Source organism: Syngnathus scovelli, chromosome 19 (assembly GCF_024217435.2).
Source record: "Syngnathus scovelli strain Florida chromosome 19, RoL_Ssco_1.2, whole genome shotgun sequence".
Classification (NCBI taxonomy): domain Eukaryota; kingdom Metazoa; phylum Chordata; class Actinopteri; order Syngnathiformes; family Syngnathidae; genus Syngnathus; species Syngnathus scovelli.
The window spans coordinates 4,396,297-4,411,123 of record NC_090865.1 but is presented as its reverse complement, the minus strand read 5'-3'; the positions used below and the strand labels follow the sequence as shown (position 1 = coordinate 4,411,123).

Below are 14,827 nucleotides of genomic sequence, written 5' to 3'. Positions count from 1 at the left end.
ATCACTTAAATTCTGTGCTGGCACTTATAATTGATAACAAATAATAAGATTAATTTTAGTTTTTAGAATACAGCTTTATTCATTAAGTGTATTATCTAACCGTTTCAATACTTGATGTCACGCCCGTGCCACTTCGCTCGGCCACACCCCTTTCGTTACCATAATGTCTGTCACCTGCTTCCTATTGTTACCCTGTGTATTTAAGCCCTGCCCGTGTGTTTCTCCCTGTCGGTGTCTACTGTTGTGTCCGTTCCTGTTCGTGCCCAGTGTTCCTGTTCTTGTCATCTGGTTTTCCCTCGGTCTGTCTGAAGGCTCACGGTCAGAATTTTAATCTTGTCCAAGGGGACTTCATGTCGGTCAGTCTGTCTGTTTTGCTGGCCGTGAGTCTTCCTCCCGTCTGTGTCGTCGGTTCCCCACCTGCCTCCCTTCCAACTCCTTTTCCCTGCAATAAATCCTGGTTCAAGCTGCATTTGGTCGCCCTGGCTCAACTCATTCCTGACAGAAGACACCGACCATCACAGCGACCAGCGCTTGGACCAACCTTTGCCGGCTCCCGCAACTGCTGCATGGTCGCCAAGAAGATGAGTTCAAGCGACGCAAGATGCACGGTTGCCCCCCCCCCAAAACAGATCCGACGGCGCGGATGTTGCGGCCGCCACTTGTTCCGGCGGCGCGGATCCAGCGGCTGTCACCGTCGGCCTTCAACGGTGCATGACGCACGGCCGCCCCCCGACCCAGTCCCGACGGCGCGGATGCTGCGGCCGCCACCAGTTCCGGCGGCGCGGATCCAGCGGCCGTCACCCAGTCGGCTTCAACGGCGCATGACGCACGGCCGCCCCCCGATCCAGTCCCGACGGCGCGGATGCTGCGGCCGCCACCAGTTCCGGCGGCGTGGATCCAGCGGCCGTCACCCAGTCGGCCTTCGGCGGTGTGTGACGTGCGGCCACCTCCCCATTTCCTCCCGGCTCTTGTTGGACAGTCTTGGACTTTTTCTTTTTTGGGACGTCGGGAGCCGTCCCTTGTGGGGGGGGTACTGTCACGCCCGTGCCACTTCGCTCGGCCACACCCCTTTCGTTACCATAATGTCTGTCACCTGCTTCCTATTGTTACCCTGTGTATTTAAGCCCTGCCCGTGTGTTTCTCCCTGTCGGTGTCTACTGTTGTGTCCGTTCCTGTTCGTGCCCAGTGTTCCTGTTCTTGTCATCTGGTTTTCCCTCGGTCTGTCTGAAGGCTCACGGTCAGAATTTTAACCTTGTCCAAGGGGACTTCATGTCGGTCAGTCTGTCTGTTTTGCTGGCCGTGAGTCTTCCTCCCGTCTGTGTCGTCGGTTCCCCACCTGCCTCCCTTCCAACTCCTTTTCCCTGCAATAAATCCTGGTTCAAGCTGCATTTGGTCGCCCTGGCTCAACTCATTCCTGACACTTGAAAGACCACAGAGAGACCAACAAATTATTTTAATTCCAACGTAAGCTTTTATTGACTTTCATGGCACCAAAGCTGCCGCTTAAACTACAGGAGTAACATGTTTTAAAGGCATTAAAAGTCATGATTGACATCCAGTGTAGAGAGGGATCATCTAAATGTGATCACACCTCAGTAAAAAAAGTTTAGCTTGAGTTTTGGATGTCTTTGAACATGTCTTTTTTCTCTTTCCAGACAGCTGGCCAGGTTTTTTTGATGCTGGGTCGCTCTTTCAGCAAATTGTAATATTTAGCCAGATGAGGGAAACGATGTGGACACAACCTGGAATATAAAGAGACATTTGTTTATTTAATGACTCCCTTTTGGGAAATTATGAACAAGTCTTACCCCATTTGGAAGGCATAGGCAATGCCGGGGAAAGCCGCCACATCAGCCATGGAAAAGTTCTTTCCTGTCAGGTATGGTGCAGTCTTCTGCAAAACAGAAAAGTCCGGTTACAGAATAAACTCAACACCCAGATTCTGCAAAAAGGTGTCAATTCAATTTTTTTTTCTGCTTATTTTACCTTCAAGTATCCCTCCCACAGGCTGAGCTCGACACCCACAGCCTCTTTGTTCCTGTTCTTTGCAGACTCGAACCTCTCACCTTCCGGAACCTTCCAGTCGTAATAGATGACAGCACCTGCAAAATGTCAACAAGTCTTTTTAGAAATTACATTAAAACAAATTAGTGAGATCTTGTGAGTGCAGACATTTATTTCTGCATTTTATGTTTTAAATTGCAGTTGACTGAATGCAAATGTCTTTTTTACCCCCAGAAATATTTTTAAATAAGAAATATAGCACTGGACTGTGAAATTTTGAAAAATTACCGGTTTTACCACTTTTTTTCCCCAATTCAGTGGACAGCAATTTCTTCCGGTGTATACACCGTGGCCACAAGGGGGCAGTATAATACAAGGAAATAGTGTGGCCCGTCTTCCACTTCCTAAAAAAAAAAAAAGAAAGCCTTCCAATTCCTAAAGTGCCCCAAAACACCTCGTCTTATGAGTTGGCTCGCAACTCCTAGCATGTGATCCTTTGTTGGATTAACATCTATGACCTTTTATAGATCCCTGGCGCCCTGTTTGCCACGAGTGCGTGCAATTCTCTTGGGGTGGCCTGCAGCTAATGAGCTTCCCTCATTATGGGGGACGAGCATGTGATGATACCGAGAGCACTGAACTTTGAAACAATGAGCGCTCAAGTGTTAAAGAATGAGTCTGATTTTTTTTTTGCATACTGAGCTTGTCGCCAAGCGGGACGACCTCGAACAAGCGCTGGTACATCAAGGCTTGTTCATTCGGGCAGGTTGGGATCAGCTTGGTTCCTTGCTCCTTGAATTTTGTCTGTAATATGTTTAAAAAAAAAAAAGTGCACCCATGTTTAAAATAAAAATGTGCACCCAAAATCCTGAAGTCAGAAAGTAGTAATTTTGCCACTTGTGGTCTTACCTCCAAGTAGATGCAAGCAGCGTAGGACTCATTGATGACAATGTCCCCATGTTTGAAGGTTGGGAGCTTTAGCAAACAAATAATTAAAAAAGTTGCATAACACAATGTTGCATGCAAGCGAACTTACTTGCCCTCTGGGATTCAGCTCGAGCACAGCCTTCGACTTCTGCTCATTCTTCTCAAAGGAGAGAAGATTGCTCTTGTAGTCGGAGAGATTTTTCTCCTCCAGGGTGATCATCACCCTCCAGCACGGAGGAGAACCACTGCCCCAGAAAAGAGTCATATCCTTGGCCATGTTTGCAGCGAGGTCTCAAATCTGAACCTTGCGTCACTTTGCAAATGAGGGAGGGAGTGTGTGGTGGTTAGGGAAATGTTGGTTTATATAACAAAGTGTGGAGGTGTGCCAAATTTTTCGGTTAAACCGGAAAGAGTCCCACAACAAAAACATAGTCACGCCCCCAGATTCGACTTTACTCGATATAATAAAAGTTTGCACATTAATGCAAACACGCCGGTTCACAATATTCACAATTGCATTTAAATGCTTCTGAAATAATATTTTGTAGGCTTTAAAAAAATCACCAAAACTTACCAAAGGATGAGGGAACCATCTTGACTTGTACTTAATCTTTGAGACTTTCGGTCGTAATATCTAACCATATAAACACCACTTAACCTCGCTCCCATATTTTATCTTCCGATATATTTATGATATGATTTATTGCAGCTTCATGTTTTTTTATGAAATGTCACGATGACTCAGCACTTTTTCTTGGCATCTTTGCAGCTATCAAGCGTGTGCACAAAAGGCAATCCGTGCAAATCATAATAAAACTTATAACAAATATGTTTTTAAATCATATTTCATATCATTGCGTCTGGTAATGTTTGCTCTCCATAACTTTAAAACAAATCTACAAGTAAGTACGTGTACGTGTCCATAGCAACATTCCCCTTTTGAAGTGAACCTGATCCACAGTTGAACAAGGCAGATCAGATCAGATTACTGCAGTTATTCATTATGCAAGCTGTTTTATGATACTTCAGTTTGTAGGCTGACAAGAGCCAATCCAATTTCAACAATTTGAGGACAAAAGCAATTGAATCAAACGAAAACCTTTGCATACATAAATATCAAATATAAGGTAAAAAAAGTGCAAAGTCACCATGACACAGCGCAATGACGGACATTAAAAACCTGTTGTGCTACAATTCAGGTGTGACGGCCATGTTTTTGTTTGCACAAAACAAACACAGCAAGATAATTCATTTAAAGTGCATGATTTTATTCTAACTTGCTAGCATAATGCCTTTGAATGACTGAATTATTAGCATAAAAACGTCACTGTTTTACGGACTATTTTTGACAATATAAGATTGCGTCATAAATGGCGACAGTGCAAATTATTTTTATTTTTAAGCCTGTGACGTCAGATGTCTTTGAGCGTGTCTTGACCCTTGGGGTATTCCAGCCAGTGAGGAGGCCAGCTGGCTTTGATACTGGGTCGATCCTTCAGCAGAGCGTAATACGCGGCCAATTTGGGGTAGCGCTCAGGCGACAACCTGAAAAGAAGACAAAGGTCAGAATTATGATAACCGATAGCCCAACCACCCAACTCACCCAAATCGGTAAAGATTAGCAACGGTTGGGAACACCATCACATCGGCCAATGTGAAGGAAGAACCGACCAGGTGGGATCCCGTCTGCAAAGCATGTTTGACAGAAAAATAAAATATTTTTTTGGGTGTGTTTTGGATTTCCATCATGCTCACCTTGTCTAGGTAACCTTCCCAAAGCTGCAGCTCAGTGATGAGATTTTGGCAGTTTCTCTTCATGGCAGAGGCGAGCCTCTCGCCTTCGGGCACATAATACTCGTAGTAAATAACGGCACCTAAAAATAAGACAAGAAGACAAACAGCTTCACTCAACAACCAAACCACTAATTAATTCCATCGGGAACGGTGCCATGTCATCATTGTGAGGGGGATGGTGAAAATGATTGCATATTTGTTTTCATCCTATTTAAAACTAGTAATAATGAAAAGTTACCTGCACCTCTTTTTCATTTAATTAACTATCTTACCCAATTTGTCATAAAAGGTGAGTCCCTCAAACATGCGCTGGTACATGATGGCTTGTTCAGCAGGGCCATCTGGGATCAGTTTGCTCCCCTGACTCTTGAACTGGTTCTACCAAAAACAGGTCAACAAGATGCATGTTAAAACATGCTTACTCTTGAGCCTTTGTCTTTTTTTTTTTTAACTCACCTCCAGATAAAAACAGGCTGCGTAGGATTCATTCAAAATGTTGTCTCCATGTTTGAAAGAAGGAAGCTGAAAGAATTCATTTATTGAGCATATTTACGCATAATACACAACTTGCATCTACTTACATGTGTCCGTAATAAAAATAATAAATACTTTTGCTCATTGAGACCTGAACTGTTTGTGATGTCCTGTAAACGTCCGTCAGTACTTAAAAGCTATATTGGGGCGCCCTCTAGCGGCACTCGACGAATCACTGCCCAGACAGAGCAGTTTGTGAAGATCCAGTATTTCATTATTTAGGTTCAGTTTTTATTTAATATTACTTGCATGTGCTACATATATTTTTGTAGTTTTTAAAATATTTTTTTCAAGCACGGTGTTGGTTTTACTTTTTTAAAGGAACCTTTTATGAATATGGTAATACGTATCGTGACAAACAAAGCGAGCCACTTTGCCTCAAAGTCTTAATTTTGAAGTACTCATTTATTTATTGCAAGTCTTGCAGTGGTCTCTTATTTATTTATTCATTTATTTATTTATTCATTTATTCATTTATTCATTTATTTATTTATTTATTTATTTAAGCTGTATTCTTGTATTTTTTTCATGCATGTTTATGTGCACATTTTTTGTATTTTGGCGTCCTACAAATAAACTAAACTAACGCAATACAGGCCGAACGATAGCTCTGCATTTGCTGATTTTGCACTGACTGTAAAATTACATTGCCGAATTCGCTTAGCTGGCGTAAATGTCAAATATTTAAATATTGTCGTGAATTCTGGCTTTTATCTAATCGCCATCAATGCATATTCCTACCTGTCCCCTGGGGTTGACGGCCAAAACCTCTGGTGACTTGTGTTCCAGATTTTCGAAGGAGAGCAGCTTTTGCTTGTACCCTTGCAAGTTCTTTTCCTCCAGGGCAATCATCACCCTCCAGCACGGAGCAGAGCCGGAGCCCCAAAAAAGAGTCATGTTTTCGGCCATGGCTGAAGGATTGCCTTCTGAGCAAACTCGCTGCAAAGTAACTGGACACGTAGGTTTATTATGGTCTTGATCAGATTAACTTCTTCAACGGCGCCTGTATGACACCATTATATACGATGCTGCCCTCTTGTGGACAAGAGTGTCAATAGCAAATATTTGTCTCCGTAGGCGCATTATATCTCGAATTATTTGATAAATTTCACAATAATATTGAGATTATATTTGGTGTAAATGCTGGAACAAATAAGGAATTTTAATTTTACAAAAAAACGTATTAAATATGAAATTACATGTTGAATGTTGCATGCTTTTTTTTAACCTCACACAATGTTTTTATTTATTTTATTTTCATTCCTGTAGATCATTTACAAACAGCATTTCAAGTGAGACAATTGGACTTCATGGTGATGTTTCCCAGGTTGTGAAGGGCCCTCATTTCCTTCAGCTTGATATATTACAAAAAAAAAAAACACACACTTTGAAAGCAAAAGCAGCGAGGAATAACTCCATGAAAATAATACTTCCCTCTATCTGACCAAATCTACAGTTTTATATCTTACAAATTAGGCTCTTCTGTTAATTCTGCTCCAACTATAATACAACTTTCTACATATATTATAAAATAACTTGAACTGCACTACACAAGCACTAACACCGATGTAACAGGGCAAGTACATGTCACATGCAGTCTTTGCTGCAACTTTAATAATTGTAAAAAAAAAAAAAAAAAAGTATTTTTACACTTTACAAACAGTTCCTGAAAAATAAAAACTTCCTTTACTGAGAGTGACTTCGTAAGGTGCAAAAAGTTTACAAAATAAGAGTGAGAGCTTCCAAATAAATACTGAGAACATTTTCACCCAAAAAGAAAAAGGAACTGTTTGCAACACTGAGGAAGTTAACAGGAAACAGAAGCAGATGAATAAAGCAAACAACATTATCCCTTTTTTTTTTTTTTTTTTGGTTAAAAGGCACACAGCCAATTAAAGACCCTCGGTTGCCGGGAGCAACCATTTGTACTTACACAAAATTATCATTTCAGGTTTGCCTTTTCTGTGTTGATTTTAGGTACTTTGGAACTGGGTGAAAGTTCATCTTTGGGTCATCAGTTCACAGCTTAAATAGGAGTAATGGCGTTGTCTTTAAATAACAGATATTCCAATTAACCTGAACGACAGCATCGCTTTTCCTCCTTTCCTTCCTTCCTTCACCGCATCCTCGGGAGGATTGTCATTGTGCAGCACTCCAAAAAAAATAAAACGACAACAACACTGACTTCATCACTCAGACACATCCGGCAAGGTTAGCAGCTGACAGAAACTCGGAGCTTCCGCTTGGTGCAATGAGAAGATTGTGGAGCAAAGGCAAACGGCGACCACGTTAGACCACCATATTACATCTGCGGCTCGCCGGAATCGGTTAAACCCAACGCCAACGCCTCCTCTGGGGTTAAACCGTTTTTCAAGGTCCGCCTCACTGAAAGAAAAAAAAGATTCACGTCAAGTTGTGTCGGACTGCTAGCGTATAATTTTGTTGTAGATCTTACATGATTTCCGGTTGGCCCTTGACCTCCTCCTCTCGCGCGGTTGCGGTCTACTTCCTGGAGCCTGAGTGGCGGACCTCACGATGCGCTCCATGATTTCATCCGCCGCGTCGTCTCCGCACACCTGAGTGTCTTCCACGGCTGGAGTCCGTGTTCGCATGCTGCCACCTAGAGACACACGTTCGTAAATTCAAATTTCAAAATTTTATTCGTCCTATCTCAGTCGCCCTTACCTCCTCGTCCCGGTCGTGATCGAGTGCGCGTCCGCAGGCCCGGTACAGCGCTGCCGTCCTTGTCGCCGCCGCAACTTAGGCTCGTTCTCAGCACGGCTTTCATGTGCTCGTGTTCCGCCGCGTCTTCTGCGTGGCCCAGACCTTGTGGCCTCTAAAGACAAAGGACAAAAGTTAGCTTTACCAGACCAGGACAGATAAAATGTCTTTTTTTTTTTTTTGGGAGTTTCCAGATATTATAGAAAGTGGTGATGTCATGCACACACGCAAACACACATGCAGGAGACGGGCACACGTTTAGGTACCTCGCTCTCCTCTTCGTCATCGGACTACACGGGAAAAAAAGATGGAAAGTCAAAGAACACGAAGAGAATCAAGGGAGGAATTTCAAGGAGCGGCACTCCGCTTAGAAGAAGAAGAGCAGGAAAAAGAACCTGAGCTTGTGGCGAAGGGGCCACGGTGGCTTCACAACTCACTGTCGCGTCCATCTCCACGTCCACGATCATCTTCCCTCGCGTTTTGTTCCGTTCGCGGTGGTCGGCTCGTTTCTGTTTCTGCTGCAGCACGCGGTCTCGGGTGGTCCGGTACTCCAGAGCGAACTCGCTGAGGATCTTACTGAACCTGTGCACGCTGACGTCTCTCGCGCTGTGCGCCGGGTGGCCCAGAAATAAAAGGAAGGAATGGAACCTGACAAGAAGAGACGTCAATCATTTGGTGTTTTTCCCGCTATCAACAGATGTAGAATTCTGAGGAGCGCCACCTATTGATGATCCTGCGGTGGACGATCTTGAGGATGATGATTCGCTCGGCGCAGTCTTTGAGGAAATCCGACATCTTCTGCTTGAGCTGCGGTTTCATCTCATGCTTGGCGATCACCTTCAGGTGGTCCCACGATGCTTTGCAGCGGCGTTCCATCTGACCCAGGTTCTCCTGCAGCAGGTCGAAATCCACCTGGCATCCAAAAAAGGAGACTTATAGTTCGACTTTGGTGGAGAAGCTTACCATCTTTGTATGAAGGCCGACCTTGGCGGAACGTGTGATGGCTCCAATTTCCGAGTAGAGGTCCGTGCTTTGAGGAAAGTTCTCCACCACCACCGAGCAGGCATGATGGAGCAGAGACTGTTTGTGGACCGTGTCCTTTACTTCGGGGACCTTCTGCAAGTATTTCAGCTCGAAACCTTTGGCCTGGACGCACAACGTTTATTTGTAGTAATGTAAATTAATCTGCACATGGCTTCAGTCCTTCAGTCTAGAAATAAACCCGACTCACGTTGGTTCCATTGAGGAAGTTTCCGATCGCGAGCAACGTGGAGAGAATGTAGCGGAGAGTCTTGTTCTTCTCAAGCTGTTCCATCCCCTCCTTGAGATCCTGCAGTGGCTCAGCTACTTCCTGAAGATAAAAAAAAAAAAAATCATTTATTGCTAACAACCTTTAATGCATTGGCCCCGCCCCCAGAAAATCACATCCAGTGAATTGTCGGCCGGTTCGAAATATGAGCCTCAAAGGAAATATAAACGTGGACTCCATCTTGTGAGAAGTGCTAAATTTTACAAGACAACACGGAACGTGGGTTTATTTGGACTTTAAACTCCGTATGAGTCAAATGCGATGCGCCGGAGGAAGACCGCTAATAAACTCGGTGAGGTAACTGCGTTGATGTTTTGCGGATGTCTACACAGATGTGAAGCACATTGAGATGATAAATGGGCAAAAGTATTGAGATGGAGCTTCATTGAGGCTTATCTAATAGAAATAGCGCCCTCTTGTGGCATCTATAGGTAATCACAACCCTTTCAATCCATATATTTGTGTCAACGTATTCTCACCTTTTCAGTTGCCTCGTAGTCCATCTTGAAGGCCCACAGCTGAAGTCGGGCGGAGAGCTCGCTGATGGACGACAAAGTGAGGAGGAACTGCTCGGCCGAACCCAAAGGAGTGTCGGGGTTAGCCAATTGAGCCTCCTGGATCTTCTGCTTCTCCTCCTCCGTCGGGATCATCGTGAGGATTTTCTGTCGGATGAGACAATATTTAATACCGAGCTCCTTTTTATGAAAATCTTTGTGTTCGTACCTCGATGCCTTCCTTGTTGAGCGCGTATTCATCAAAGTTGAGGATGGCCGTCTTGATGGTGCGAGGCGGAGGCAGAACGGTTAGCCCGATGTTGATGGCGTTGCTCCTTTTGGAATCCAGCACGATAATCTCCTGGCGCTTACCGTCCGCTGCAGTTTTCTAAAACACGCAAACGCACCGAGAGGGTCACTGCCGGGTTTCTCACCGAGCCTTGTTTTTCTCGAACCGTGTGGTCCACTTTACGGGCTTTTAAAGATTTACAGCATCATCACGCTGGTTATATTATCTGCAGCTGTGAGGGACTTTCGGTTTGCTCCAAGGACACTTCATTAGGTGCGGAACCCAACGAGTGTGTCAGGATTTGTTTCCAAGAGCCACATGTACATCTTTGAAGACATGGTGGTCCTGAACATGGAGGATCACCACAGGACCGAGACTATCGTAGCTACAGACCGGCGTTATTTTGTTAAGAGTTTACGTATGTTAGGGTTTTCCAGGTTATCTTGATCCTATGATTATGTTGGAATGTAACCTGTAATACTTAAACTCGCCTGTCCTGTCTTAACAAAAGTAGTAGAACAAAGTGACTAGCTGCAGAGGAAGCAATCAAAGTTGTTTAGTTCACACAACATCGTGAAGGACCCCCTGCTGTGCTTTGATCAGCCAGGGGCTTCGGCCATTTGTCTACTCTGACCCCCACTCTCACCCCCACTCTGTTCCTCCTAATAAATATGCCCTTGCAGGAAGGAGAGTTGAGACTTCATTCGATAATCGCTGTTCAGACAGCGACGAATGGACTCTCCACCTGCAGGTGTCTAAAAGAACTTGCTTGTCTCCTGTTTGGTTCTTGCAAAATAAGTTGGAGTGAGCAAATCTCTAACATTTTGGTGCCGAAACCCGGGATCCTCATACCCACCATCTGACCGGCGAAGGAGGACGTGCTGCATTGTCGACAAGCCAGCGTCCATTTGGAGGACCTGGAAAAGAAAGTCCTGGGAAGAGAATTCTTCGCTGGGCCAGCATCTTAGGTCTGCCTTCGTCTGACAGAGGTGGATTGACGGGATCCGGCGGTGCAACGAACCAGGGGACAAGTAAGTTAAAGCGCTAAAGATACGGCTTTGGTTTGTCCGGGCTATGAGATTCGGCTTTGGTTTATCCGAGCTATGAGATACGGCTTTGGTTTGTCCGAGCTATGAGATACGGCTTTGGTTTGTCCGAGCTATGAGATACGGCTTTGGTTTGTCCGGGCTATGAGATTCGGCTTTGGTTTGTCCGAGCTATGAGATTCGGCTTTGGTTTGTCCGAGCTATGAGATTCGGCTTTGGTTTGTCCGAGCTATGAGATTCGGCTTTGGTTTGTCCGAGCTATGAGATTCGGCTTTGGTTTATCCGAGCTATGAGATACGGCTTTGGTTTGTCCGAGCCATGAGGCCTAAAAAAGCGCTGGAGTTAGTATGATTGAGTGTGTGACTGGTAGGATAAGTTGACTAAGAAGCAGTTCTAGCATTGATCCACGGCAATAATACAGGCTAGTGATTTGTTGAAAGGTCAATTTAAACCTGCATTGAGGATCCTCAAAGAAAAAAAAAAAAAAAAAAAAAAAAAAAAAAGAAGTACATGGCGAGTAGATTTCTTAATTGTATGCAATATATGCCGAAGTGGAAGAAAAAGTATGGAGTAGAAGGGAAGTTGAGAGTTGAAGTGTGGAAGATAGTTGTTGATGTTTTGGAAGAGAGTGTGGATAAAAAGAAAAATGGACTGAAAAAGAAAAAAAAAGAGAGTGAATTGGATTGTGCTAAAATGTGGTTGAAGGCTTCACAAGAAAGAAGAGAACAAATCCAAAAGACAAAAGATAGAAAGTTGAAAAGTGATGAGGCCGCCATTCAATTGAGATTTGAAAAAGAATTCAGGGTGCATAGTGGCATCCCATTCAATGATACAGCTGAGAGTGCTTATCAACAACAGCTTAAAAATGCGCTCCTCACTAATTTCCGCCCTGAAATAGGCAACTGGGTGAGGAAACATTTGGTGGAAGTGGATGTTGCAAGTGTGACAACAACTATGCAATGGGCCAGACATGCTGGAAAAGTGATCAAAAAAGGCAAAAGTTCTGATGTATTTCATCTAGATAATGATGATGATGAACTAGATGAAGATACAACAGTCTTCTTCCAAGGGTCCCAGCAGGTTAGAGGGAGAGGTAGAGGCCAACAAGGTCGCAGGCCGCCATATAATTCAAAACCCCCACGAGATTCTGACAACTGTTGGAACTGTGGGAGACGAGGACACTTCACACGAGAGTGTCGTTTTGCAAAACAATATCAATCAAAGGGTGGAGGAAGGAGCAGAAGAAAAGCCAAATTTTTAGCATGACAAGCTTCCTCCTCTTTGACCGCTTATGCTCATACAGAGAAAGAAAGAATAGATGCCCATATGACAGCAAAACATGTCATTGTCAGATTATTAGAATTTTTTTTAGATTATTAGAAGTCCTGTCCATCCAAGAAGTATGACAATGCTGTTTGTATGCCCAAATTACAAATGACTAGAGCTCAAATTGTGTTACACTGAAGTTAAAATATGCAAATCAAGTGGTAAAGAAATGCAACTTGCTTCTAGAAGATAAATAAATAAAATTAGAATGTGCTGTCCTCGTGTGCATGGGAGGGACCAGCTCATGATCGACCACAGGAAATGGCCAGCCTGTGACGAATCATTGTTGCTGGGAACTACCTTTTGCATGCGAGAGCTGTGCATGTGTGTGCGTATATGTTAAAATGATGAACATTGGCTAAAGTTTTAGTATAAAAAAAAAAAATTTGCTAGACTGTGGTCTATCCAATTTGCACCGCAGAACAGAAATGATTTTGAAAGATAAAAATGAGAGGAAAAAGAAATCTGTTTGCAAGCAGAAACTAATCCACACTAGTGCATGTTAGTGTCAAGCCCACATGAGAAATTCGAAGAAAAAAAATGACAGAACATGCTTTCAGGAATTGGAAGAAGCTAAATTGTGAATTTAAGATTTTGCAATGCTACATTTAATAGGAATAAATGATTGGTTGTGTTATAAGATTATACAAAATTCTAAATGCAAGCTAAATCTGAGAGATTGAGTTCTTCAAATTTAAAAACAAAGAAAAAAATTCAGATTAATTTGCCAATTGTTTGTTGTAGTTAATTTTTTTTTGAATTGGTGGATTGTTCTACCAGGAAACCTAAGTTGAAAATGATATATGAATGTTGTGTGGTGAGCTTGGATGAATTGGGACCAATGTGATAGAAAGACTCCTTTTTGGAGACTGCGTGTGAGATGCAAATGAACATTGATGAATGATAGCCTGAATGAAAAGAAATTACAGGTTGAATGGTTGAAGTTGTTGGCAACTACTATGGAAAATTAGTAGAGCGACTTTGATGAAAGAATGATTTTGAGCAGGTTGAATGTTAGGAAGAAACGCGTAGCTTTTGGATTGATAATTAACTAGAAAAAAAATGGAGAACCAGTAACACATGTAGAAGATGTGTGAACTGAGAAATTGAGAAGCGTTTTGGAAAGTAAGTCAAATTAAATAATGATGGAATCGTATGTAGTAAAGAACGCATTCTCCCAAAAAGTTTGTCAAGGTGTGAGGCATGGGCGTTGCCAAGCCTCAAAAGGGGGGGAGTGAGTAGGACAGATAGTGGAAGATAGTAATAATACAACACTTTATGACAATGAATTTTCGAATACATTTGGTGTTATATTGTGGTAAATTTTTTGTTCTGGTGTAGATAGTTTAGCAACACGAGAGATTTAGAGGTTCAAAAGAAAGACAGTTAAAAGAAAACATTTTTGATTTGGACAATTGCAGGCTAACAGGAACATGAGAAAGATAAGAACTACGAGGTGGGATCCAATTTCATTGGGGAGATTGAGAATTCACAGCACCATACTCTAAGTCACATTTTTGAGCAAGCATGACAATAACATGTGATAGGTCAAGACATACAGATCAGGGCTTGATGTGGAAACCAGACCTCGATGAGTTGATTTTCAATAATGATACTGAAGACAACATACTGTCCGATTAAATTGGAACTATAGATAGATAAAATGTAGCTCAAAAAAAAAAAAATAGGATGAGTTGCAGGATTTACGATATAAAAACGAGACCTCTGTTATTAGAAGAATTTGAAGTTTGGTAAACAAACATTACCAGCAAATTGATGGAAGCAGCTACATTTGGAGATAGTCTTACAAGTGTTCAAACCAGCCTGTCATTCTCAGTGTCAGGGCCCCTGAAACCCAATCCGAGTCTTCGCCTGCAGCCGTGAACAACCACAAAATGGTGCCTGGCTCTGAAGCACCTTTGACCTTTGGCGAAGGACAAGAAAAGACTGCTGTTGTGCTTGGAGGAGGACAAGTACACTCCAGAGGAAATACAACATCCTCGGGGACGAGAAAAGACAGTGGAAAGCGGAGGAACTCACAATGATGAAAATTGACTCATTTGAACAATGGACTCATTCAAGAGTGATGGATGGGGTCACTCTGAAGCAACAACAAAAGAACACCAACTTGATAGGGTGAAGTGCGGCAAAAAGATATGGACTTGGAGTGTCTGACAACCAAATCGCACTCCTTGCTACGGCGTTCCCAAATTTGGTGAAGCTTGGTTCAAAGTGGAAGGGAGGTTCATTGTGCACTGAGTTTGACAGAACTGAGGAGATTTGATAAATAAATAAATAAAAATTTGAAAAATACGTAGGGCTACAGATTATAATCAGAGATTGAACGGATTTGGATAAAACAAATAGACTAAAACGGTAGGAA

The 14,827-nt window shown here is 43.0% G+C and overlaps 4 protein-coding genes across 8 annotated transcripts in view; all 4 read right to left on the bottom strand.

Moving 5' to 3' along the window:
• LOC125987254 (coagulation factor XI) overlaps nt 1–14,827 on the bottom strand; it is a 38,974-nt gene that overhangs the window by 2,962 nt on the left and 21,185 nt on the right. The gene's annotated exons all lie outside the window — the stretch shown is intronic.
• Nucleotides 1,449–3,286, bottom strand: LOC125987290 (glutathione S-transferase A). The gene is made up of 6 exons (XM_049751603.2): nt 3,041–3,286; nt 2,914–2,979; nt 2,703–2,808; nt 1,987–2,102; nt 1,809–1,894; nt 1,449–1,742 (listed from the first exon to the last, which is right to left on the bottom strand). The coding sequence occupies exons 1-6, from the start codon at nt 3,206–3,208 to the stop codon at nt 1,607–1,609; spliced, it is 678 nt and encodes a 225-aa protein (XP_049607560.1). The 5' UTR covers nt 3,209–3,286; the 3' UTR covers nt 1,449–1,606.
• On the bottom strand, nt 4,179–6,269 carry LOC125987284 (glutathione S-transferase A). 2 transcript variants are annotated; one of them, XM_049751596.2, is made up of 6 exons: nt 6,001–6,263; nt 5,182–5,247; nt 4,998–5,103; nt 4,687–4,805; nt 4,535–4,617; nt 4,179–4,476 (listed from the first exon to the last, which is right to left on the bottom strand). In XM_049751596.2, the coding sequence occupies exons 1-6, from the start codon at nt 6,166–6,168 to the stop codon at nt 4,344–4,346; spliced, it is 675 nt and encodes a 224-aa protein (XP_049607553.1). In that variant the 5' UTR covers nt 6,169–6,263; the 3' UTR covers nt 4,179–4,343. The 2 variants fall into 2 exon arrangements, with proteins under 2 accessions (XP_049607553.1, XP_049607552.1); XM_049751595.2 differs by having other exon boundaries at nt 4,535–4,805; nt 6,001–6,269.
• The window catches only part of fhod3a (formin homology 2 domain containing 3a), a 31,550-nt gene continuing 23,218 nt past the window's right edge, over nt 6,496–14,827 (bottom strand). For 3 of the 4 annotated variants that reach the window (XM_049751355.2, XM_049751358.2, XM_068648898.1), the window contains 10 exons: nt 10,013–10,171; nt 9,769–9,951; nt 9,212–9,331; nt 8,965–9,126; nt 8,702–8,892; nt 8,376–8,628; nt 8,247–8,270; nt 7,945–8,095; nt 7,715–7,879; nt 6,496–7,644 (listed from right to left, as the gene is read on the bottom strand). In XM_049751355.2, coding sequence (XP_049607312.1) covers nt 7,562–7,644; nt 7,715–7,879; nt 7,945–8,095; nt 8,247–8,270; nt 8,376–8,628; nt 8,702–8,892; nt 8,965–9,126; nt 9,212–9,331; nt 9,769–9,951; nt 10,013–10,171 — 1,491 coding nt within the window. In that variant the 3' untranslated portion in view covers nt 6,496–7,561. The remainder of the gene's footprint in view (nt 7,645–7,714; nt 7,880–7,944; nt 8,096–8,246; nt 8,271–8,375; nt 8,629–8,701; nt 8,893–8,964; nt 9,127–9,211; nt 9,332–9,768; nt 9,952–10,012; nt 10,172–14,827) is intronic. The other variant, XM_049751356.2, reaches the window with a different exon arrangement.